Source organism: Clupea harengus, chromosome 10, assembly GCF_900700415.2.
Source record: "Clupea harengus chromosome 10, Ch_v2.0.2, whole genome shotgun sequence".
NCBI lineage: Eukaryota > Metazoa > Chordata > Actinopteri > Clupeiformes > Clupeidae > Clupea > Clupea harengus.
The window spans coordinates 15,208,679-15,236,533 of NC_045161.1; the positions used below are offsets into that span (position 1 = coordinate 15,208,679).

The window sequence follows — 27,855 nt, forward strand, 5'->3', positions numbered from 1 at the left end:
AGGGGATAGGGCCAGCGAGGGGATAGGGCCTGAGATGGGATAGGTCCAGAGAGGGGATAGGGCCAGAGATGAACTCACCAGGATTTTATACTTAATCTGCTTTTGGAACATTTATCACAGAAAAACATCACCAAATGTTTCAAGTACCAGAGATGACAAGTTACACAAATCATGTTCAATGAAATTAAATAAATCCACTTATCTTATGAACTGCATCTGGCTTTTAATTAGTGCACAGGAACATTTCCATCAGGTTAACAATAAAATAATTTATTTAAATGAGTCAATACAAAAAGTTACAGTTTAGTATCAGTGAACATACTTTATTGAAGGTATTGTGAGTGAGTTTGAATATTACGATTATAAAAGGATTTGTGCTTATAAAAATATATTTTTACAAATATTCAGTCACATCTGCACACAGAGTGCCTTTGCCTTTTGACGTACAGGTGACATCACAAAACAAAAACATCTTAAATATCAAGCTTGCAGCAAGTTCCAGCATTGTTGCTACTGGAAATCTGACCTGGCCAGAGAAACACAAAACAGCCGTCCTAGTCACTCCCATGTTGACCCCAAAGGAAAACCGCTCTTCCTTCAAATGACCTGCACTCATACACAGTGTCCAAACACTACTAGCCTGCAGCCCAATGCGTCCAATCAAAGATGTGTTGAGGTACGTAGCCACTGTACTATCTGTGTTGTGGGTGGCAGCTTTCCACTCGTTTAAATGGCTGGGGCCTGAAGATGTCAGTCTTTATTCTGAAGTTATCAACATGACAAAATACAGTGCATCAAACTCAAGCTTTGGAAAGGCCAATATAAGAGATATCAGGATGCTAGGATGCCTGGTATCACAACTGCACAAAAGCACAAGTGCACTTGAAGTGCTGTTCCCTTTTAGTTCTGAAAATGACATATCTTTTTTCGATAGGGGTTAGGTGCTATTTGGTTCAACATCAACAAAAAAAAACAGATCAACGGAGAGGAGATTAAATAGTAATACTTAAAACACTCATACACATGTCTGCTGAACATCGGAGCTCCACTATGAATAAGATACATGAAAACTAAAGATCCACACAGTGAGACACACCAGTGTGCTGGAGCCTCATCCCCTTTGAGCAGAACCGTACAGGGTCACACAGGGGTCACACAGGGGTCACACAGGGATCTGGGCTGTGGGATGGGCCACGGAGTCTCTCCCTTACAGGATCCATGGTCAACCACACCAAGGGACCAACTGGGAGAATGTGCCCCAAAAAGAGGAGGGTTGAGTGGGGAAGCCTCAGCTTCACAGTGGGCCCTCCGGACACTTCTCCAGGTTGTACTCTCTGGTGCGCTGCACTTTCCAACCGATGATAGCCAGCAAGGCGATGCCCATCATTTTGAAGCCTACCTGAAGTCCCAGATATCTGCAAGTGAAGTAAAAAAAGCCCATAATTGTTTGTGAGGGTGTTAATATTACTTTAATCGTTATTAAATGTAATTACTTACTTAGATTCAAGGACGCAAGTGCTACAAATAGCTTTAAACTGAAAATAAGACGTGACTACTCAGACATGAAAAGTCTCTGCACTAAATAAAATTAGGCTAATTTTGCAATTATTATTATTATTATTATTGTTATTATTACATACTAGTGGTATGCAGGCTGAAATGAAGGCATACTGTTTAGGCCTACCTGTTCCTAAGGAGGTTGTTGTCATAGTAACCACAGCCCAACTTCTTCCCACAGACCTGCTTCCACCAGATGCAGGTCGAGTCAATGGTCATCCCAAACAGAGCAGGGGCTGGCAGCCAGGCTGGAGAAACATGGAAAAGAACCAGTACGAGAAAGGGTGAGTAGTGTAGAGCAGGGGTCTTCAACCTTTTTCAGCCCAAGGACCCCTTGGCTGAGAGAGACACTGAGCAGGGACCCCCACCCCCGCCGCCCCAAATTTAGGCCTGATATTCATATATTTTATCTGGAACTAAGTATCAGACACACACACACACACACACACAAACACAAACACACTCCCCTACACGTGTTTGAACATAATGATACATAATTTGTAACACACAACTCGTTTCAATTTATTCTGTTTATAATTTTATGATTTTTTTTTCTCCCTTACAGTTAGCCATTACTCTGTATTCAATGAGGGGGGGACAAAGAATTGAGTAGCTTGAGAAGCTTAAGTATGGATGAAATATCTCATGATCTAGTGAGAGGCCTGACGTTTGACAATTCATCACTCATGTCTTTGGCAACAAGATTCTCCCTATGAAGCATTCAGTGAGTCACACATGGCTCTTACACCGTCTGTGCACATCGCGACACATTTTGGCCAGGGTATATCATGTTCACGGAAAAAATTGTCGATCACTTTGAAAGTCTCTGAACTCTTCTGTACGTCCATGCAGCTGCTTACAGAATATAAATTCCTCCTGCATCTCATTTTGGTAGACAACCACACAAACGCTAAAAACACAGGGTCGTTTGACATGTCTGTGGATTCATCTAATTGTAGTGCAAAATAATCTGCTTTCGGGAGTTTCGCGACTAGTTGTGCCCTCACATCAGCTGCCAATTCATCAATTGAAAGGGGGAAAAAAAGCAAAGGGATGCTTTTCATTTTTTTTCACGTACTCCTCCTTCCCAAACGTTGTTTTTCACATATTACTAGCTGCTGGCAATATTAAACTTTACGCAATTATGTATGGCGTTTTGGTCTGAGCGACACGTAATGCAACTTGATAAGAGGGTTTTAAAGCTAGCTCGCCAACTGTGGCTGATTGTCTGCTGGCCCTCAAAAGATTTTAAACGGGAAATATTAAATGTTTGTTTCTTTCAAGTGAGCATGGGTTGTCTCTAAGTCTACGTGTCGTTGCAGCTTTGATGGCTTCATACTTTCGTTTGATAGCACGGGAGAGCAAACCACGCACACTGGTAGTTTGTCACCATCGGTCTCTTTGTAGGTGAAGCCAAACTTCAGATAATTATTTGAATATTTACGTGTTTTCTTCAGTTTGCGTTTTTGGGTATTAAGGCATGTTGGCATCCTCTGAAGGTAGATCATCTGAACCGCCATCAGTGCTGTATGACGTGGAGCTTTCGTTCCGAGAAATTACAAAACTTTTAAATTGTATGGTTATGGCAGGTAACGTGTTTTGGCACCAGATAGCTAAATGTAGCTAAAAGTGCATATGTTGCCATGGTAATCAAATGATCGCGTGAAGATTCATGGGTAGCCTATGTATTATTTTATAAACGAATAGAAAGCAATTGTTACGATCTGTTTATGTTTATGTAGCCTATTGGACGTTTTTAATTTTTGGAAGAGGGAAAAATGCTTCAGATGAAATAATTTGGCGGACCCCCTGCAGTACCTCCGCGGACCCCCTGGGGGTCGCGGACCCCCGGTTGAAGACCCCTGGTGTAGAGACTTCTTTTTAACTCTGCCATCATTCGAAAAAGAATGTTCAGGCACTGTATCAAGTAATTTATTAAACAGTTTTCAACTAAATGCATGTAAATTCTGCATTTATACATTTCTTTATTGGTTGCAACAGAGCTTGAGAATGTAGACAGAGTATACAGAGAATGTAACAGAATACACTATATACAGTGAGTGTTAATGAATGAAATCTGAATATAACATGCTAGTAAATATCTTAACTACAAGGAAACTGTATTTCCATAATTGAATGAATAATAGCTAGCATTAAGACTGGGCATTAGTCTTGGGACAGTAGGGGTTGCTGCTGTTCAGTATTCAAACAGTGAACCTTGGTGCCCACAACAGGTACATTCATCACCACTAGGGGTCACTAGAGCACTGCCATAAACAATTACTGGCAGGTGTACAATGTGATGAATACAGCATTCCAAATGGCCTTGAGTGATCAATGGCCTTTTTCTAGAGACATGTTGCGCCTCAAATTAACCACTGATTTCTTCAGGTATCACAAGAAAAGAAAACATCTCGGTGAAAGTGCCACATATCCATGTCTTTCTGTGTTCATCTCAGCTCAACCAAGCACTGCTACATAAACAGCTTTTGAGTAACAGAGAATCAAAGTGAGCCCCCTGAGAACCCTTGCGAAATGTCCATAAGAACTGCTATCATCATTGACCTGCAGTGACGTGCATACAGCACTTACCCAAAACCCGCATGAGAAGGAACTGCACACCAATGGCAAGAGACTTTTCCTCCTGAGGTACCGTCCTGCGTAGAGGAAAAAGAGGTTAGTTATTATGACCGCTACACCTGGTTCCGTTCTGCTCTTTAACAGTCGTGTTTTTGCAATCCACATTTCATTAGCATAACTATAAACCTCAGGTTTCTAGAGCAGACCCATTTTTATTGTAGTAACCCTACATATTAGTATAGTATATTTCTCACATAAAAACTCTTGCAAGATATACTTACAGTTATTGTTAGGTTTAAGGTTAGTATTATTAACAAATAATAGAATGTATTTACATGAATAGAACACTTTACTAAAACCCACAACTTCATCTACTGTGTTGGTTTGTACCCAAGGCCTTAAACAAAACAAACAAAATGTTCCCTGAACAAAATGTTCCTTAATTCTTTGTTCTGCTTCCTTGGCTGGTCACCAAGTTTTATATTTCACAGGTCACTGGTCTTTTGTGCAGGTACAGTATGCACTGTACTGATTTATTAGTGCGTGTGTTTTCCGGTCTGTTCCCAAGAGGCCATTGGCAAAGCACAGTTCTATTGATTCTATTAATCAAATGATGATTAGTGGAATGGGTGTAGTATGACCTATGTCAGAGAGGTATTGTGCATAGCTGGATGTCCCTTAGATACACACACTAGCAAATGCTTTAATGATCGACAGCAGGATACCTGTGTTTCTACCACTACAACAGATAGTCTATAAGAATAAAGAGCTAACAGTAAAGAGTCTGTCATCTTCCTATCAAACCCAAACCATAATTGGAATCGATGGTTACTAACAAACTGGCAGATGAAAAAATGCATGCATTGCTAATGTATCATGCTGTCTACTCTGCTTAGCTGCACTAGCCAGGTGAGGCTTACCACAGCAACGACTGTCAGCTGAAGTACAGTTGACTCTTAATTACCTGAGGACCATCATGTAGATGGGGTTGTGCGTGAGGCTGGCAACCAGGCCTGCCAGGGAGATGAGGAACATGACGGGGAATAGGAAGTGGGGACAGCTGTTGCCACAGGAACCAGGACGAGCAGAGCCCCAACCAACACAGCTGCAGTTGGTATAGGCCTGGATGAACAGAAAGACAAAGACAGCAAACACTGTTACAATGTACTCCAGTACTCTGGCAGCATGTACTCACACATTCATTTGACTGAGGTGTATTCCGAATAATGAAAAACTAAACAGTGTGATTTCACTTATTCTGCTGCACACTGAATATATCTGCACAACATGCATGACAGCAGTAGATGTGATATGTACAGTGCACAATTGCATAAATGCATTGAAAACTAATGTAATGGTTTAGGGTGAAATACTATTGCTGTGAAATTAACTGTTCAGTATATCAACTTAACTGTACAAATGTCTACAAAGCAGAATAACCTACTATACAAACACGAATGAGTAGATGACTGCGCAATCGGTAGAATGGCAATGTGCATGCAGTTCTCCAGGCGCATAAATAAACCTACATGTCAACACATTTTCCTAACCACTTCCTAACAGCGCAGCAAATTACAGATAACAATCTGCTTCAGAGTGGACAGCAAACGCTTGCCTATTTCAATAAAACCTCACGGGCATCCCCGTTGTATCTGGTGTCAGCGGTAGATCTACTCCTCCTCTAAGCTCCCGCAAAGCCTCGTCAGCCGAGTCTATTTCTCATTACAATGGCCTCACTGTATTACACGTCCCGTCAATACATGTAATACACTATTAGCCTAGCCGGCGCTTCTGCTGGCATGAGGGGATTACTCTCGGGCTGGAACATCTTTAAGTGCTTCAGTGCCACTTAGGCCAGTTTCCTCTAGCGTGCACGGCTAATTACCGATCGATCGGCCAGGGCCATTGATTGCCAACCGAGCGTGCTGCCTGTGACCTAGAGCAGCACTCTTTCTGTGTTGCTCTGTCTCACTCGCTGTCTTTTTAACCGCTCTATCCCTCCCTCTCTCTGTTGATCCTTTGGTAGAGTTTGGCTAGCTGGACAAATGAGCTAAGTGAGAGCTCAGCTGCTTGCAGTAGATATGTCCAGACTGCTGCCAGCCACTTGATTTCTGAGCTGTGCTCTTCCCATGCTTCACTCCCCTCATCCACAAGGGTGCAACAGCAGAGCTTACAGGCACCTCATCCGACACCTAAGGAGATGCAGGGTTCACATTGTTCATTGTTTGCGGGTTTTTGTTTTGGGGGGGTATGTTTATTCCCCAAACCACAATTCAGATGCTTGTTCTTTTGTCACATCATTCTTTTGTTACAAAATGTCTTTCTATTTCCTTAGATTTAACCATAACAACAGCCACCTAAACACATAGCCTACCAATTAGTATTTTAAATAGCTCATTGGGTACCTGTGATTTCATTGTTGACACATCACACTTAGATAAGGTTGTGTCATGGATTTAGCATTCATTATGGGTATGTGCTGTAGTGCGTGCCAGCTAACCTGGACTCTGAAGGAGTTTGTCGGGTCTTTGGTGTAGTTGCTGCAGCCGGCATGGCAGGGGGAGATGAACTCCACGTTGTTTGATCCACACACGGGGTTAAAGGCACTGGAGGCGCAGGAGCAGTCAGAGTAGCACGTGGGCACGGGCCTGGAGGAGAAAACATCATAGTCCAACATATAAAAATGTTTAGAACATGTATTGGTTGTAGAGAATAGCATGGGATTTCATGTACTGGAGCTGGATGGACGTGTTTGCATTGATGAAAAGGTGAAAGCACATGGTACAAAATGTGACAGAACTGAAGAGGATTTCGCAAGAGTGGCAATCAGAGCAGAGCAGTACATAGAGTATTTTTTGATCCATTGAAAAAAAATAACCCACAACTGATTTAGAGTGTGGGTGACTTTAAAGGTTTGATCTGGCCAGAACTATCTGGAGCACCAGTGTTGGAATCACGCCCAGGGTCCAAAGTCCAAAGCACAGCTTTATCTCCAGCCATGAACTCCAACACTCCTTAAATCATTGGCCCCCCATGACCACTCTCCTCCTCTGGGCACGGTTACAGACGGAGCTGAACCCATGCGTGTGGTTCACCGTGGGTGACCATCTCTGTGTTTACCTTCAGAGACCAGCAGCTGTTGTTAGATTTCCTACTCGGCCAATCAAAAAGACTCAGGGTATTTCCCCCCCCCCCCCCCCCCCCCCCCCCCACCGCCACCCCCTCCTTTGCTCCGCACTGACACCCAACTGCCTGTCAGTACGCCTCAGCTCTTGCGAGGCTCCGGCCCGGATAAGTCCATCATTAGGGGGCCAGCGTTGGGCTCGGTGGCCCAAGGGCTGTCAGTCCGAAGCCTGTGCTGTCTCAGAGGAGCGCCCTGTCCTGCCCTTTTAGCTGACAGTTGGCTGACACCACAAGGCCCTTTTTAAAGTAACTACCAGCTCCGCTCTCTCTCCCTTCACTGTTCCAAATTACTGCGGTGCACCAAGCAGAGAAACATGGCCTTGGGAAATGTTTTTCTTTTTTATGTAGACCAAAGACAACACAGAGACTGAGAGTGTGATATGAAAATAAAAACAGCGTAGCTTCTCTAAGGTATCAAAAGCCTTAAACTCTTCCAGCCCCAAGGTGCCCCGTGGGGCACTTGGTGGTATTTTGATTAATATATTTAAAAATCTCTGCGAGTTTTTGTCCTAGAAACATAAAACTAACACCCACAGCAACCTTGAACCCTTTTCTTTTAAAATATGTAAAGTTTGAAACTAAAATATAAATAATCACTTTGTAAGGACAATATTACAAATCCCTTGCACATTTCAGCCTCTGAGTGAGGTTTCGACCCTCCCATTAGCAAATGACAACTATTCATATGATAAGGAGATGGTAATTCAGTGATCACTATTGGGTCATGATGTGTCAAGTAAACCTGTAGGAACAAAGACATTCCAGGCCCATTACGTCATGGCCATTGACTCTGACCGAGGTGTCCCAGAATGTTCACACCTTTCTCATCAATATGCATAGTGGTCTAAGTGAAGAAAAGTGTCACATTCTATATTACTTAGAATTAGTATTGAAACCACACACACTTTGTCTGAGTCTCACCTATGTGGAGCAAACACCTATGTTTACAGGGCTCAGAGTAAAAAAGAAAACTTCCAAAATATTAACAATGTGTTTTTGTACAAAGTCTGAGCACCTCTAAAACTAGATTTCATTTTAGTGTCTTTAGATTTCATTTTAATAAAAAACGTTTTTTACTACATTCCTTTTACTCTCATTTTATTATTGCTGAGGTAATATAATCATAAATGCCACTTTTGCCTCATGGTTTTTAGTTAGGTGAAATATACAAAAATATCACGCATGGCAGACTACCTAACATAGTCAAAAAAAGGCCTTGGTGTTGGAAGTGTTAAAGGCTGAATATGCTAGTGCTTAGGTTGCAGTTGGTATAATTCTAGCAAGGAGTATAATTAGGTATAAACCCATGCTTAATATCATGTAGTTATTAGTCCATTTAATCTCCATGTGGTTTGCAGTATTTTTACATCCAAACCACTCAGCTTACAAAATGGTAAATTTAAGCTGAAAGAGAACACCGTAGAAGGTGGATTAGTGGGATATCCCCTTTGCTGGAAGTTCAGGATGAGCACTAAGGATTCATGTTTCATTCGGCTATGTAAACTCTAGCGGGGTGTTCTGGACCACCCTTCCTGGTAAACAACGTCGCCCAGGAAGAGTGGCGGTCTATCCACTTCTACACAGCTGCACTGGCCATCAGGGGGTTGCTGTTATGGCTGTCAGGATCGCTATCCTGGACATGCTGGGAAAAGATCAGCCTGTGTCGGTCACAGTACACCACATGGCCTGGGCTATAGGTTTACACTATGGCGGGAAGAGGTGGTTGGGGACGGGTTCAGGAAATGACTCCCAGAGGAGCTGGACAGGCCCAGCTGAGAACCGCACTCTACATCCAGCGAGGGGGAAGTGAAACACACAACACAAAATCAGATTTGAAGCCAAATGAACTAAAGGACCGAATGAATGGACACTTGGAGGTCAATGACTCCCAGGTTTCCTACTTGTCTGCAACTTCGGCACTAGCTACTCTACTGCCAAGCTCTTGTGTGTGTGTGTGTATGTGTGTGTGGGCACTGTGTAGGGGTGTGGGGGCAGCACGTCTCTTACCCACTGGGTTTGGGTCGGGGGTAGATCCCCGCTACGGCCTGGGTGGGGCAGCCCATGAAGAAGAGGGGGATGCAGAGCAGGACGGAGATGAGCAGCATGGCCACGGAGAAGCGCGGGATGACGCGCACAGACAGGCCCATACGTTTCATGATCACGCCTCCCAGCAGCATCCCCACAGCCAGCGACGGCAGGTTCACCGCACCTGGGGACCAACGTCAACAAAATAGACAACAGGTTAAATACGCACGTAAACACACATGCATTGGGACCCTGTGTAAATAAACAAACTTGACTCTGCATGGGGGAAGACAGTACTGATAGTACAAAAACTCTGACAGCTAGAAACTAACAATCTCCATACGCTGTAAATAATTGAGATATCCGCAGGATAAACATTTAAAAAAGTGATTGAAACTCTCGAGTCTGAAAAACAACTGGAGCTTGAGTCGATCACACATTACACAAACAACATAAGACACATTTTGGCACAGTTCAAAGATAGCTCAAACGTGCTCAGAAACATGCCAAATAGGGAAGCAGACAGAAGGGGGAAGGTGCACTGGTAACATTCCGCACCCTTTTGACAGGGTTTTCACAAAAACATTTTCTTTCACAGTGGGCGAAATGGACTAGAAAAACAGTGCAAGAACATGACATGGAATTTATTTTCCCTCCAGTCTGTGTGATATATGTGACACAAGTTCTGTCGACCTCCTGACGCATGGCTGCTGCTTGTCCAAGCACCCTCCGTGCACGGGGCTTCATTAAATCAGGTCAGCTCACTAAGTCAGCAGAATATAGGGAGTGTGCTCCAGATCTGTCTAAATCTGGAGAACCGTGTGGATGCTGGAAACGACTTCATAGTGGGTCATAACTCTTGAAAAAAAACTTGCTACCATAGTGGCAGATTCATTTTTGTGGTTTCAGATATAAATCACCAACAGGATACTGTCTGGAGCTGGCCATATAAAAATACACACACACACACACATAATAGAATGGTGGTAGTAAATCTCCCTGGTTGCGATGACTGCCAGCAATCTGTTTCTTCTGATAAATTAAACATGATTTCAAAGGGCTGCACACGCATGGTCTCACGGCCACAATGGAACAAGTTCACTCGTGTCATCTTCTGCTAAGAAGACTTCAAATCTTCAAATCCCTTCATTATATGTGCAGTTCTTCTCTACCTATGTACTGCACTATGTACTGCAGTCCTAAGCATACTATGTGTTTTGCATACTTTTTATGTTTGCACATGTTGTCACATAATTCACTTGGGATTAGGGTTGCTGGGGTAATGGATTAGTAGAAGGAATAGGTAATAATATGTGCTGACATGAGACATAAATAATGCTCTTCATTACTTACGTAAGCACACTGTAACAAAGACACTTAATCTAAGGTGAGACCTTTAAAAAAGACATACATAAAACTCATTGTCGGCCTGTGTTGCGGTCCGCGGAGCACTGACCTATGAGCAGGTTGCCGTAGGCGGGGGAGGTGCTGTACTGGCGCTCGAGGAACTTGTTGAGGAAGGTGGCGAGGCCGGCCACCACGGAGGAGAAGCAGCACTGGGTCAGCACCAGCAGCAGGAAGAGAGGGCTCAGCAGTAGCCGAACAAACAGCCGCGGGAACTCTAGAGACCAGCCAAAACAAACAAACAAACACACACACACACACACACACACACACACAAAAGTTTGTGTGAGGTCAGGGTAGAGAGATACAGTCCGTGAACATACAGAAACGCGTGCACATGCAGAAACACAAACACAAACACATGCATACGTGGAGGCCTTTAATGATGTATGCGTCTATGTGTGTGCGTCTCTGTGTGTGTGTGTGTGTGTGTGTGTGTGTGGGTGTGGGTGTGGGTGTGTGTGTGTGTGTGTGTGTGTGTGTGTGTGTGTGCACATACACGCACATAGTACAGAGGAAAAAGATAGACGTGTCAGAATGAAGATACAGAATGAGAAAACACACGAGCACACACGCACAAAAAAAAGCCAAACCGGATGTCTGTGAGTTGTTATAGTAGAAACACTGCACACACACCCCCACACAAAAACAAACCACACACACACACACACACACACACAGCTGTTTTGGCTTGTGTGTGTGCGTGTCTCACAAAACGGTACAAGAAACAGACATACAAGTGATCAAAACAAGTGTACAATTTGCTGTCAGCATAATTACATACATATTACTAACACTGTATATGCATTACAACACACATAGAAATACACAGTGCACTGCAGGTGCATAGAAACAGTGGTCAAACACATGCATGCACGCACACACACACACACCCCCCAGTGCACACACACACACACCCCAGTGCACACACACACACACACACGCACACGCACACGCACACACACACACACACACACAGAGCAAGCAATTGCCCCAAACACAAACACAGCCTCTTAGGCCTGGTGAGTGTTTAAGTGCCAGTCAGATCTCGTTACATCACAAGATGTGACTCGAAAGGAAACAGACAGGCAGCAGAACCACGAGAGGGGTGGGGGGGGGACAAAAAACCCTTTCACCTCCGGAACGTTCTTGTCTAAACAAAAATGGGCCATGGGTGGGGGGTGGGCGGAGAAGACGCCAGGGAAATGGAATCGCGCGGCAGCCATGGAAATTATTACGCGCACTGTTTGAACGGCCCCTGCCAGGACTGTTTACAAGAGGCATCCAAATGGGTTACATGTACACCAGCGCCAGGCAGCACAGGGTGCCCACAACAGAGGGGAACAGAACAGAGCGCCGTGGTTAAGGAGACTTACTCTTGAGGAACGCCAGCATGGAGCCATCCGGACGCTTCAAGTCATCGCTCATGATGTCACTGTCCACCCCTAGGCCCTGCAGAGTCAGAGACAGGAAGTTTTAACGCAGACGTAGGAAGGCATCTGCACACAGTGCATCGTTTTTACCTTTTTATTTTGGAAAATTATCCTGGCTCATATGTGGGAAGATGATACTCCGTAAAATGGTTATTCACACTGGATTACATTTTGACAAGTTTTTGTCCCATTCAGGATGTGCCAAGGGAACTAATATCACTCAATGAAATAATAAGAAATTTTATAAGAAAAGCCTGTGTTTAATTTGAACATTACTGTGACTGTTCCTCTTTTTTCTGATAGTGGCAAATGAGCTAGAACCTTGCTGAACTACTCTGAGTTTGTCTTCATTGAACAAGTGCCCATAGTTCAGAACTCAGAATCAAAAACACAATAAAGTACAGAATATAATGAGTATAAAACAATAACAGATAGTACACTGTTAGTACACATGAATGTGATGACCTGGAAAATCACTTCAAACATCTGAGAGAGTTTCAGAGAATTCTTTCACATCAAAGCTTTGAAGCGATCTCTTGGCTCTGCATTGCCTCTGGATTGAGAGTAAGTGTTGTGCCATTGGCACTGAGCCAGAGGATGTTAGTATTATATGAAAGAGTGATCTCAGCTGTTGGTTGCTGAGCCAAAATGCCATTAGATCAGGACAGTACATCATAACCCCCTGGTTCACTCCGAGCCAAGAACCACGCGCAGTGAAATAATATCACAGATCGACACTACCGGAGTCTACTATTTCATACACATATCTATGGGTTTGTATCGTCAGTAGCCATGAATAAATGATAACCGGTCCAAACATATGGATATCAGTCACTTTGATAGAGGGTAAAATATCACTGGATAAAATCCACGAGGGATTCTTTATGACTTTGGCAAAACCAGACAGGACAGTTTTTATCTTTTCGTAATGCCCCCTCCAGGCAGACTGTTCTCAACAGAAGTGATAGAGCATGAAAGTATATAACATGCCAAAGGCACCCATGCCAGGGTCAGGAGGTACATTTAGAGTGCATTCAGTCACAAAGTTGTCTGCCAAATGATGGAATAAATGTTTAAGAGAATGTCCGGTGTTCTTGTTAAACTGCATCTTGTGTCATTTGTTTGGGTCGGACAAATGAGTAACTATGCAGAATATCCCACAAGACTGCTCCTGGACCTTTACGTTTATTTCCATAAATCTGGAAACCCAGACACTGATATAAAACAGTGGTCCGAGTCTTACAGAGGAGAACTTATGCCAAAGCCTAGTACATCATTTATAGAGAGACACTCTCCCCAAAGTATACTTCAGACTGCTGTAAAAGTCTAGAAGGTACTTCTATTCAAAGGAACTAACGATGAAGTCAAGACACGGAAGGCTGCACGTGTGCTCACTGCAGACTTAACCCGTGACCTTAACACACTTTCCACTGTTCAGTCCCACTAGCTGCACGGTGGCAGACTAACACTTACATTCTCGCGGGGCATGCTGCGCGGGAAGAAGAAGTAGGGGATGGAGGCTAGGGCCAGACCAGCGGAAGAGACCAGGAGTCCCATCCACCACGCCCCCACCCAGCGGGGGTCGGCCGGGGTCAACTCTTGCATGACTGCGCCAAGGTGGAGAAGGGAGTGTCGAGACAGGCAGAGGATGCAGAGGAAACAATGAGGAGGAGGAGGAGGAGGAGGAAGAGAGAGATTAGGTATATTTACGAGACACATTGTCCTGTCACTGTGCTGAGGAGGAAGAATGTTTTGAGATGAGTTGAATTAGTGCAACTGTCAACACTTACAGTGGGTTGGTTCTTACTAATAATATCATACAAATGTTAAAGACAATGGCATCAGAGAGGTGCAATATTCTGAATAATCAATTACTACTTGTATATGTACTTATCAATGACGGAATTAGCAATTACAATAAATATTCTAAAACATGTGCTGGTGATTTAAGATTTTGGCAAATAGAGAAGCATGTCACTCTCTACTAAACCTGGTACATAAAGGTGATGACCCACAAATGCACTTCAGAAACAATAGCTCATGGAAATCGGCCGTGATTTATGTGAAGTGCCACACACCGTACCCTGATCGACTCTGTCAACATCTACATAGATCCTCAGCATCACAGAGCCAAGAAGGTATCCAATGGCAGGCCCGAACACAGAGACAGCAAAGAGAACGGCTGCAAACACAAATAAAAACAAACAAGCTTAACCATGCTTAACCATTCAACCATGCTTAAATATAACCACAGATACATTTCTATATACACATAAAGCTCTCTGTATATTTATATAATTTTATGTACCTTAATCTAATGTCTTTATTCATTAATAATTCAATCCACAAAACCTTCATAGAAAGGACTTCATGCAGAATTCCTCCACTTATTGTTTATAAAACCCATCTGGGTCCACTTTATCATTTTATCCTAGAGTAAATAAGATTATGACACAAACAGGACAGGACCAAAGTCAACACAGCCTCGAACTGTGTGGTCTGAGTGTACCCGAGTGAGAGCCACTCTGTGTAAACAGACAGTGAGGGACACTCATATGGAGCGTAGGGTCCGGAATGAAATTACTTCAGAAGACGCTCAGAAGCGCTCGAATGAGCCAGCGCTCCTTACCTGCTCTCAAGATAAGCCCAAGGCAAATATCACCCGCCACACAGGCGACTGGTCAAACAGAGATATGGGAGGAGTACTCAGGAGTTAGAGCTGTGTGGGGAATAATTACGGAAATCTCACCCGGTCATTGTTATGAGAGAACAGCACATGACGTTCCCTTGGCTTTATGTTTTGTATACTCTTTTATCTGTTGCAACAGTAGCATCAGTGCTTCTCTCAGTGCAAACTCCAGACCTACAGTATCATGAGCGCGTCTATCAGTGCAAACTCCAGACCTACAGTATCATGAGCGCGTCTATCAGTGCAAACTCCAGACCTACAGTAGCATGAGCGCGTCTATCAGTGCAAACTCCAAAGTCAACGCTGGTGTTACTTACTCCCTGGTTTTCCTTGGGAAACATCAGAAAGTTTGTAAAGCTACAATATTTGTTGCTTCTTCAGAAATAAGAAAAATGCTTTGAGAGCACTTCGGGATGAATTAGACCATTCTGGGAGAGGGGCATATGTGGAAATCCTGGCAGCAAGTGTTAACAAATGGCAGCGGTAGGAGGCTCGTGTTCCAAGTCTCCAGATACGTGCCAGTTTTTGCATGGGCAGCACGTTCAAGAATGGTCCAGCTCACTCTGAAACCAAACTATCCTTTCGGATTTGACAGATATTCTTGGTCATGTAATCTGACATGTAATACTGTGCTGTTTCGCATAGAATGCAGTCAGGATTCATTTTACACAGTCGGAAAATGTGAGAAATGCTCACAGCCTGTCAGAGCATGCGCATGATTACGTTTTTGGTGGGTAAATACAGTTTAGTTTTCTTTCTTATAAATATAACTTAGTAGTGTTTCTAAAATTATTTTATTGAAGTCTCTTGAAGTCAGTGTTTTTTGTCAACCAGAGAGTTGTTTCCTAAGAAAATGTGCTATTTAAAACCCACAGCCCAGTAGGGTACATAATATAGGCCAATGTACGTACTGTACATTATGGAACCTTAACTGGACTGTGAAGGCATACAGTGCATTTTACTTGTCGATCGTTTTTGCTTCCTAGCATTTCATCCCATGATCTCAGCATGCAAATCCATCTGAGCTGCTGAACCGCTGCATGTGAATGACTTACCAATATAGAGGGGAGAGTTGCCTGGGCCTGCAAAGTCATCGATGTAGGAGATGCCAAAGGGTTGGATTGGCACAGAGCCGATGCCAAAGAGCAGCTGGGCACTTGCCATGAGTAGCCACATGCTGCTGGTGTCCACCAGGCGCTTGGCATCATCCTGACCACAGGACTCGGCACTGGACGAGTTGAAGCGGGGTATGCACAAGTCCCGCCGGTCCGCTGGAGATGGGGAAAGAGAGACAGAGGGAGGGAGTAAGAGAGAGAGAGAGAGAGAGAGAGAGCGAGAGAGAGAGAGAGAGAGAGAGAGAGAGAGAAGGTGATAGTAATAGAGGGAGATATGAAAGAAGTGAGAGAACAAAGAGATGAATGAAGAGTGAAAGACAGACAAGTCAAAGACACAGAAGAGAAATAGAGAGAAAGAGAGACAGAGAGAGGAACAGTGCAGTGAGGTGAGGGAGGGAGGGAGGGAGGGAAGAGGATGAGAGACACTGGGTTACTGTACAGACACACACCTCATAAAACCCAATTACACCCTGCACTGCCTCCACAATCTGTGCGTCCTCTCAGCAGACATGCTGGAGTATATTGAGCATATAGGGTACACATGTCGTCCCCATAAAACTCAATGGGCCTCCAACTGGCTCTGGCCCTTTCTCCCTGACCCCTGAGAGCCAGTCTGCCGTGCAGGACCCGGACACACACACACAGGGCTCTGGGGCTAAACCAGGCCAGGAAGGAGAGAGGGGTTCTGGGGGACAGTGGAGTGGAGTGGAGTGGGGCTGGGGAGATAAGGATAATCCTCTTGGCTTTCCTGGAGTGTGCCGAGATGAACGTTTCCCAACTGATTTATGCACAGGCTCAGGCACACAGCACCTGCGGGCAAGGCCTGAACAAACACACACTCGATACCCGCTCACACCACACATTATCACAGGAACTCGCTCTCTCTCCTCCTTCTCACACTCACACAAAATCCACATGCTGACATGTAACAACACATGTGTGAACACACACGCACTCATACACATAAAGAAATACATTAATTCAGTAATCACACACATTTTCACACACACAGACTCAATCCAAATATCACCCAACATTATACGATACAATACAAAACACACACTTGACACATTCACACATACCCAGACACACAAAGACGACACACAGTATATTCACTGCACTTCACTGTAATGCTTCTCTCTCTTACACTCAAATCCTCCAGAACAGACGCGCACACACACACACACACGCACACGCACACGCACACACACTTTACACACCAGCTCACTCCACTTCACCGTATAATATGCCTCAGCAAAGAGTCAATAGTTAAATACCTGGGCTTATCAGAGCTGGCAGTAATGTTCTCATTTTTCAAAGTTTTCAAAATTAATTTGACTTTCATAGATGAACAAAGGGAAAGAAAGAGAAGCAGACAGAGATTCAATTTATTGTAGGTTGTCAGGGAGGTCCAAAACAAACTTATTTAGGAGGTAATACATTTATGTTGTTTGCAACTTCACTCTCTATTTTTTTTTAATTAAATGTTATGAAAGTTATGGGCTGGTTAATCCACTCCACATCCTCCCCAAATCCAGTCTCAAACATTATTATTATTGTGTCTGTTTTATGATCTTCTTTCGTCTTTTATGTTTATATATTTTATTTTGAATTTAATTAAATTGCACACTCAATTTCCATATCCGGGACAGCGTAATTTATATCTTTAATATAAGCATGTGCTTTACTGAACTCCTCATATTTTAGTTTTGTCAGAAAAATGCTTTGAGCACCATCCATGAAAAGCTCCTCAATTAACCTCATTACTACCATTGTACAACTAATCCTTGCCTTCGGGGAAGAATTATGCAAACGCAAAAATTCACTTCAGTGTCCCTTACCTGGCCCCCCGGACTATACCGAGGTAGTTCTGGCTTATGTTTGGAAGTGCATAATGCACAAAACAGAGATTCTCCCACACTAACTCAGTGCTCTTGAAAATTGTTGTGTCTGCTCTGGTCTGTAAACATTCCCACTGGGTGTTCCTGGATTGCAAAACAACCTATGGGAGCAAATCACGACAACACAGGATATGCAATTTTGTGCTCTCTAGAAACTGTGTATACAGCCTAAAATATGCATATGTATCTAAATGAACATCTGTCTTGTTATTTAACATTTTAGCCAAGATGACTAGAGCTGTTTAAATATGCTGTATGTACAGTACCACCAGCAGAAACTGAATCTCTAAGATTGGTAGCACAGGCAGAATACTGAGTATGTTGAGTACTCAGGGGAAACTGGAATGCCGCTGCCAAGGCCCAACAGTCCCCTTTAATGTTGTATTTTGCAACATTAGCAAAAGACAGAAACTAATAGCGTATCTCGCAATGTTAGTCAAAGCGAAACTAAATTTGTGCAGGCGCCCCGTGAGTCGGATCCATTCCCAACTTTAATGGGTTCTTCCTTGCTACACATTTCCACTAAGTTTCGTGAAAATCGTGCAAGTAACAAACAGACCAACCAACAAACAAGCAAGCGGACATGGGTGAAAACATAATCAGTCCATGGCTATAGCAGAAGGTGCTCTTACCATGCAACACTGTGTCGTACTCATAAGGCTCCGACAGGAAATGAGGTAGGGCTAGAATCAATGCACTGACTGACATCAGAAGACTGCCAAATCCGATGAAGCGTGGGCGGTGCACCCGGCCTCCCAGGTAACTCACAAACACAATCAGCACTGTGTTGCTCACCTGGATGAGACAAAGAGAGAGAAGGGGTATGGCAAGACAAGGTAATATTAGAGACAGTATTGTGAGGTTTAGTTTATTGCACTGTATTTGAATTATCTTTGCACATCTCTCTGGTGTGGGCACCATGACAAACAAAGAGAGCGAGAGAGAGAGAGAGAGAGAGAGAGAGAGAGAGAGAGAGAGAGAGAGAGAGAGAGAGAGAGAGAGAGAGAAGCCACAAATAGATGCTATCTTAGAATTAATCAAATCCAAAACCAGATGGCAGGTCTGTCCAAGGCAAGTTTCCACTGTCTGTTATCTAGACTTCATGCCCAGACAACTATACCCCTATCACTGTTCACCATTCACCAGATCTACAGCACTCTCAAAGGACCAATCAAGCAATACAGGCAGAAGGTCGTTCCCAAAACGCAGGGTGGTAAACACAAGAGACTGAGAAAGGCCTTTCAGAGAGACTTCAAAGTTAGGGAGTGTGCCAATCTGAAGGGAACGCTTTAGAGCCATAACTGTGACTAAAGACTTGAACTCCTGTGTGTTTGCAGGTGGCTGTTCGAATTCCACAAAGACTACAACTGCCAAGGCGGAGCCTCTTGAAAAAGAGGCGAAGAGCACCGCAGGGGATGGAAGACAGGGATTAACAACTTGATAGCGTGGCTGGGGCACAGTTGTGTATAGCACATCCTCCATGGTCTTTCAGCCATGAGCCAGCACAGCCTGTTCCCTAATGTTTCTTAGTTTGTTACTGAGTTTTCATAGTGGAGCAGTGGAACTTTATACCGGGAAGGATACAAACAGTCATCGAGTGCTGCTGTGCTGCGTACTGTTATTGCAGTACACCTGCTCCGTGAGATTAAGTACACTGAAGAAAATCATTTGTAGCATTACTTTGAGTGCTCCCCTATTAATGCAAAGTCTCTTCCCAATCCTAGAGGGTTAAAGTATGATAAACGATTCCATGATTTTGCCATTGCCATTGGGTTAGACAGAACATGTCTAAGAAGGCTGCCATGTTTCACCGTTCATTCGTTGGTCCAGAGAGTAGAGTTTGGGCGGTTAAGCAGGCTGCTTACCTCGTGAAGAGAGGAGATGGTGCCTGAGGAGTAGCTGTTCAGACCGAAGCGGCGCTCGATGGTGGTGATGGTGCTCTTGAAGTAGGAGCTGTACAGCAGCTGGGTGAGCTGGAGCAGACCATGGCAAAGGACAAACAGCTGGAGGGAGAGAGAGAGAGAGAGAGAGAGAGAGAGGGGGGGGGAGAGAGAGAGAGAGAGAGATTTAACTCCTTTATAAAACCCTTGTCATTCTCTCTCACAAAGTTACACCACTGTATCACATACAACAAAACAAAACCCTCAACCACAAGGCTTTACATCTGATAGAAATTTTTTAAGTATGACAGGAGGAGAGAGAGAGAGAGAGAGAGAGATAGAGAGAGAGAGAGAGAGAGAGAAAGAGCGCGTAAAGGAGAACTGTAGTGTGTGTAACTTACACTTTTGAAGACATAACCTTTTTTGTGGTACTGCTCTGTCTCACAATGCTGGTGGTCATTCATTTTGTTTCAAGCCTTGGTATAACATACAGGCAGACCCCTATGCACAAGATGTTCCCTTTCTGGCAAAGAGACAAAAAAATAAGCCAGCACAACTCAGACAGAGATAAACTCCTCAGCCAGATAGCAGTCAGTTACACCTACGCCCTGCGTGTTTCCAGTGTCTGCATCCAAAACAGAGACTAAGGAGGAGAGGGAGCTGCAGCTCCATTGAGAATATGACGTGAAACCGCAGCATGCTGATGTTCGTGTGGCGAACTTGATATTCCCTATCAGACAATTCCATCACACCGCCGGCATCACTGTGCTGAAATCAACATCAACCTCATTCCTTCAGGATAATCTCTGACGTCGAGAAGTGCACATTTCAAACCCCAAGGACAGTCGTGTGGGAGACCAAGTTAATAGAGTCAAAAACCTAGCTCAACTATCATGCCCCAAGGGACTATGAATGAAGTTTACCCTTCACCTACATTCTGTCACAGACACACTCAGCGGCTGTGTCTCATTGTGTACTTGTCAAGAGAATCACACATTTTTAACAACATTGTGGCTCCCCTCATGAGCACCAATCAACACACAGACCCACACACACAAACACAGAGAGAGAAAGAGAGAGACAGGCCGTCGCTCTCCCACTCTTTAGTCATTAGCGCTGGATAACAGTGGACAGCGAGGGGCCTATAGGACAGACTGTAACGATTAGTGAAGCAAAAGCAGTTTTCTCTGCTCAAAACCAATGGGACTGACCTGGCTCAGAGCCAGTGTGAAGATACTGACAACTTCTCTTCTCGGAAGCTAACGGAAAGGAATGCTCTCCTCAAACCAGCGCAGCAATTCAGTAAGCACACACACACACACACACACACACACACACACACACACACACACACACACACACACCCCAGTGCACGCACACACACACACACACACACGCACACGCACACGCACACGCACACGCACACGCACACGCACACGCACACGCACACGCACACGCACACGCACACCCCAGTGCACACAGGGCAATCTTAGTTCCCCCCGCCGGTAACGACAAATCAAGCTAGAAGCTGCAGTGGCAACAATTATTTCTCTATTGTGTGCAGCGCCCTAGCCTAAATTCTGAGCCCGAGTAACTGAAAGGGGACGTCTGCCCAGTATGAGCAAAGATAATCTTTTGTGTCCCTTTTTTGCCATTTGCTTTTGGGGGTGAGACGATGACGTCAGTGCAGCTAGTGTGGAGACCAAAGTCCTGTTCATTTTTTAACGTGCTCCCAGCCACCCTCCGGAGTTGTCCGGCTCCCCTCTGCCTCCCACCCCACCACTGCCTCCCACCCCATCCATGCGAGTCTCTGCCCAAGGACGCCGCCCAGGGGAGATACGCGGGGCCCTTACTGACCCTCACCAGTGGAGGCCACATGGGGCACTGGGGGAGAAATCTGATGGTACATGTCGAGATTTGGATTGGATTTCCTACGCAAACACTCGGAATAAATCCGTCCCTTCTGTTATGCGCAGGCTGCCAGGGGGAGAGCGGGAGCAAGCCTAAGCCCTGCGTCTCTCTCTGGAACAGCTAATGCTCCCATTAAAACCCAGCTTTATGGTTCGTTAGCGAGCACAATAGACGCTTTTACGCAGCTGCTAAAAAAAATCATTTTTCTTTCTTCTTTCTTTTTTTTGTCTTTGTGGTGAGATTGCGGTTAATTGCAGAAATGTTTTTTCAGTGGGAGCAATTTTGCTCCGGTTGATCGAATGGGCGCCTTTGTTAGGAAACTTGAATGGCATCTCGCACTCTTTCATTCTCTCTCTCTCTCTCTTTCTCTCGCTCTCTCTTTATCTCTCCCTTTCAGCCCGAAGCACAAGCATTAACCTCAAATTCATATAGCACAAATTCAGCCATTGGTTGAATCTATACTTTTCTTTCCCTGTCTCTCTCTGTCATTCCAGCATGAAACAGTAAGATTAAACTCTGTCCGAACTCACACAGGTGGTCGAAAATATGGTTTGTGTGTGTGTTTTGGTACGCTGTGTGAACAGGTCTGGAAGATTTTAAGAGCTGTGCGCAGTGCAAAAGCGGGCAAGTGCACTCATGTGAGTTCCACCACTGCCTGTGGGCTCGCTCGCGGTCTCAGGCCAACATTAAAGGGGCTATACGTCTTTCCTGACAGCTCATAACTCAAAGAGGGCTACTGAGATGACAGGAACAGTGTGAGAAAAGATTGCTTCTGGCATAACTTTACGCTTTAAGAAGACCCTCAAACACAGGTGTGCTCAGACACCCTCACATTGCCCCAAGAACAAGACACCATTTGTGTATCTTTTGTGTCACAGTCGAATGTTGAACATGAAACGTGGGTGCATACATGAGCAGGACTCATATCTCTCTCTCTCTCTCTCTCTCTCGGTTTGACACTCCTAAACGCCTCATCAATCAGGATTTGTGTCATCCCGCTTACGGCCACGCAATTGGGGTGATCCCTCAGTGTGTCACACCTTTGACTCATTGCGAGAGCGTGTAAAGGGCCTCAGGCTCTCTGCGGGACACACTGCGACTCTCCCGTCTTTTTAATTAAGCAACGTGCAATGTTTACGAGGTCTATTAAAGATGGATCTGTGCAGTGTGAATGTGTGTGTGTGTGTGTGTGGGTGTGTGGGGGGGCTGGGGGGCATAACATATTTATCAATCTCTTCCTTTCATCTTTCTCATTGCAGCACTTGTTTTAATGAGCAAACTGCTCTAGCATGCCAGAATAATGTAAAAAGGGAGGTAAAACAGGAAACTAATTTTCTCAGGTCAATTGAGGTCAAGAAAAGGGCTCCCTTTGATTTGATCTGTGGAAATAGCTGTGTCTTTTGTCTTTTGTATGTGCATATTATTGTGAGTGTAGTGTTTCCAAACCCCCCTGATCTTTGAAATACACGTTTCAGTTTCATCTATGAATGCCCAGAATGGCTGCTAACTTTCCAACAGGTTCCACAGAGTACTGTGAGAGTGCCTCCTGACAAGCAGAGGCATACAGGATTATTCCATGCTCTCTGTTCTGTTGAAAGGTGCTGAGAAAGTCCAGGATCAAGGACGGATATTATGACACCAAAGGATTGTGCACTACATGAATATGGTCTCTGCTCTCTGTCTTTTGTCTTTCTGCATATATATCTCCCTTTCTATCGCTCTGTCTGTCCCTCTCTCTCTCTTTAAAATGGAACAGGCTTTATTGTTCAGAACATGACAGGTAGTTTTCCACCAGAGTCTGCGGAACGCTTGGATGTGTCACAGCTGGAATGTCTACAACTGTCTCGGCCCATAGTCCCCTGGGGACCATTGTCTCCTTCCAGTGTCCAGCAGAGAGGAAAGAATCATGGGAAGCTTGGACTTTCATGTTTCCTGTCTCTTCTTTGTTTCGTGGCTTTTGGGTTAGAAATTGGAGGGATATCCCTGAAAAAGCAACCTTAAAATATGTCTCTTTTCCCAGAAATAAACAAGAAAAGGTGTTCCAAGCCTTTCAGCAACTGGAAAAGTCCAAGAGCTGACAAAGAACAAAACAACAGACAACTACAACAGACTTGAAAGTTAACAGAGAGATCACAGCAATACCTGAATTCCACTCTTGCAGGTAGACATGACAGACACCAACCAAAGCCTGAACCAGCATTCTACATACATCTGAGAGATGCAGATAGCTTCCTGTTTGACTGAACAGTTTGAGATTGGCTACAAACACAAAACAGTCGCACTTGTTTTGACTGTAACGCCTCTTGCTATTCAGTCAATAGCCTAAAATCAGGTGCTTTCCGTGGCCCACTTCCCTTCAGCCACGGCAGTCTCTGCACACAACACATAAACTAGTCAAACCTCGTAAAGAGCATTGCCAAGGTTTGACACAAAAGAGAAAAGAGGTCACAGGTTAAAACTGTGAGACACACCACACACAAACACAGTCTTAAAAAACCATCACTGAGTTGTGTGGAATACGGCATCAAGTTGACTTTGTTCTTAGATACCAAGGCTGGCACACCCTGGCTTTATCTCAAAGGCTCGGTTGACAAATGACCACACTTGTCATAAACTCTACCCAGCCACACAAAGCACAACACTCCAATCGAACACGCCCTTTAAGCTACGGCTGGCCCGGAGCCATGTGCTAAATCATTCTTGCTTTGCACTGTACCAGAATTCCATTCAAACTGACTTTGGTACAGAGAGAACACCTTAAAAGATGAGGTTTCCTCTCTAATCCTCTAAATCCCTGGATCCACATGACCTAGGGCTTTCATACCAGTTTTAATAGATGAATGCTGGACGTGCAATACTATATATTATTGTTTACAGCCTGTGGGCAGTATGTTTACGCACAGGCAGACTGTGACGTCACATTTCACGTAGGCTACAGAACACAGTGTTCATCGTTTGTCATATGGTCCAATATGAATCACAACCCAGCATCATGCAGACCCACAGACATGAGCTGACATGCCTATACAACACCTTTATGCTCACGACAGCTGTCTTCAACAGCCTTTGAGGAAAGACCATCTGGTAGGGGTAATGAAGTTATGTGTATGTGCGTCTTCAGAGAACCAAGAATAGATTGAGGACGGGGGGGATCTGGAAGGAGCCCTGGATGGATACTGACTTCTATTCACACACACACACACACACAGCTGATCTGTCAAGGGTCTAAACAGACCTACCACAGCCCCGATGAGCAGCCCTCAAGCTAAACACCGGAGATTTGCAGAAGAGGCCAGCACAGGGATGCCTGTGTGTTACTCTTGGACAGGGACTGACTTCATCTGCGCACCACTCTACCATATCTTCCTGCACAACATGCACTTTCATAATGGCAGTGGGGGAACTCAGGTCAAAACCCCAATGTTCCATCAGAATGCAATGTGGTTGACAAGTTATGGGCAAAACAATTGGAATTGGGACTATCCAGCTTTGCCCGGTGACAAACAAGGACCACTGCCAGTGTGCCATCGCTGACATGATTTTGTCCATTAGGGGGGTGGGGGCGGGGTAAAGAAACAAAGAGCCATTTTGGCGTATTTGAGTTTAACATTACAGCCTCCTGTTGAACGTGTCAAAAAACAACCATCAGTAATGATTTACAGCCACAGTATCGTCACGGTGGTTACCAGAGAATAATAGGCGAAATATGTAGTCAGTTAGAAGATGAATGATGTTCCAGAATCTAAATAATGATTCATAAAACTGAAACTGTCTTTCTCTCTCTTGTGCTCACACACACACACTTGTACTCTCTCTCTCTCCCTCTCTCTCCCTCTCTCTCTGTCTCTCTCTCTCTCTCTCTCCCCATCTCTCTTCAAGTATTAAGCTGTTTGAATGCTTTTGTTTGTTTGTTTGCAAGGTCCTGGCTGGCCAGTGGAGGTTTCCCAACAAGAAGTTGTTACTGTTACTGATATTTCACACATAGTTAGACAGTATTCCTAGTCCTAATCATGTTTTGTATATGGTGTTCTAATAAACAGGCAAATAGGCAGTCAACTACAGAGGACAATCTCCTCAGTCTCTGTTTGGAGATTTACAGACATCCCTATTGAATTATGCGGCTCTCGTGGATTTACGAGTTTTCCGTCTACCTCAAATGAGCACATTAAAGACTTACAGTTGGACTTACATTTCAACATTAATCAGCCAGAATTGCATGGTCATAAATACATGTATAAAATCACTTTGTTCTTATTTGAAAATGATATGCTGAAATTGGGATTATTTTTGAATGTTTGTATTTCTTTGTCTGGGAATTGTTCCCACCCCAAGAGGATTCTTCACCTGTTTCTTTTATCTCTGTTCATGCTTGAATTCAATAAACAAATCTGGGTTCTACTCCAAAAGAGACTTTTTCCTTCTCCAACCTGGCGTAGTCAATACTACCATGAACTGAGGCGAACTAGCCCACTGACTGCCAAGAAACAAATCTTTTTTGAAAAGACATAAATAACAGGTTTCTCAAACAGCGGCTGACTTTTAGAGCTGATCTGGTCCTCCGGGGTCAGAGCCCAATCAGGGCCCGATCCATCCAACAGTCTACTAAAATCTCGGGAAGCTTAGAAACTGATCCTTAGTTTCAATCCATTAGGAGTTTCATCAACCAGCAAAGCATCTGCAGTTTCATCTGATAAAGTGTGTGTGCATGCACACTGATTTTCAGAAAGCCGTAAATCAAACAGTCTGACACCAGTAGTATTATGCAAAGCACTACAGTAAGTCACAAAAACCCATCGCCTTGTCTTGTGGAGCCAGACATACATAACAAATACATCCACATATATATTACGCATTTATGTATAGGCAACTTAAGTGATTTGATTTGAATGTCGGTGGGGGCCAGAAGGTGTAGTGAGGGCAGTAAGTTCAAAAATGTAACAGTGCCCTACGTGCACAGCTTTGACACTATTATGCATCACTATCCACTACCAAAATTTCACCAAGTTGTCTCCAAATGTGTGCTCTCTCTTCCTGGAGCCCAAACAGCCCCAGGTTGACACACCAACCTCAAGAATGCCACTGATAACAGGAGGGCAACACATAGCATAGCAAGCCACACACATGCTTAGACATAGTTTACACAACAAACATATTATTGGGCTGTACATGTTGGACATCATTTCAGTAATAGATTAAAGAGATCAAGAAACACAAAAGATGCTGATGTTTCAGCCTCCGTACCCTCATTAAAATAAGGTTCTTTCTTACAGCCATTTGCTATGTTTCTGCACTTTCATTAGGCCTATAGTCCTAGCTTTCTACATATTTGCAAGTGAGCATCAGTGTCAAGTATGCAAGTGAGTATCAGCACTGTTGCACCGTTCTAAATAAAACAATGTCAGAATTTTTTGTAGTATCTCAACTTTGCAGACCTCGCCATGGTGCTGATATCGACTGCACAGACGGACTGGGCACATGCTATGATACGAAATAAATAAATACTTTGAATAGTATATTAAAATAACGTGTTCAATACCACCCTAGCTAAATAGAAAGGCACTGCTATAAAACGGGATACTTTGAGCACCGACGAGCAGATGACATCACATGACATTACTGATAGTACCGATTGTAAGAGGGAGAGATTACTACTCTCTGTATGAGAAAATTGTAAAGTGAGGCAGACTAGCAAACAAGGACCAAAGGTTGCTAATCAATATGTATGCACGTGTGAAAAGTTCCCTTGACGCACTATAATATTAGTAGAATACGGCAAGGAATTGAATTACTTATTCTTGTATTTATAACTGCTAATACTAACATTTGTAAGATGGGTGGTATCACACTGACAGAACATACCTTGATGTTGCAAAACACCGATGCTTTTGGTTTTTTGATATCTTTAGCGTATATCTCCATGTCTAAAGGTCTCAACGGGTTAATAGCTGGATGAAGTTCTCCTCCCAGTTGTTTTCTGTAGGGGATCAGCCCAGTCAGTGTCTCTACTCTGGTGAACTTCTATGAGGGGGTTTTATCACCAGCAGTGATGTAATAAGACTCAGCCCACATGTCCATGCGCAAATGTTTTGGTGACCATATTTGGCGCACCTGACCTGTCTAATCGGATCCCCCTGTGACGAGGTAACGTTACTCATGTACCATCATTAGCACCCTGCA

General features: G+C 44.1%; 1 protein-coding gene across 1 annotated transcript; it reads right to left on the minus strand.

Moving 5' to 3' along the window:
* Positions 1 to 249: 249 nt before the first annotated feature.
* On the minus strand, positions 250 to 27,686 carry slco2a1 (solute carrier organic anion transporter family, member 2A1). The gene is made up of 14 exons (XM_012825284.2): positions 27,538 to 27,686; positions 19,753 to 19,890; positions 18,520 to 18,682; positions 15,927 to 16,142; positions 14,266 to 14,364; positions 13,656 to 13,789; positions 12,126 to 12,201; positions 10,802 to 10,966; positions 9,328 to 9,529; positions 6,638 to 6,785; positions 5,102 to 5,259; positions 4,150 to 4,214; positions 1,685 to 1,805; positions 250 to 1,415 (listed from the first exon to the last, which is right to left on the minus strand). The coding sequence occupies exons 1-14, from the start codon at positions 27,595 to 27,597 to the stop codon at positions 1,295 to 1,297; spliced, it is 1,866 nt and encodes a 621-aa protein (XP_012680738.2). The 5' UTR covers positions 27,598 to 27,686; the 3' UTR covers positions 250 to 1,294.
* Between the last annotated feature and the right edge of the window lie 169 nt (positions 27,687 to 27,855).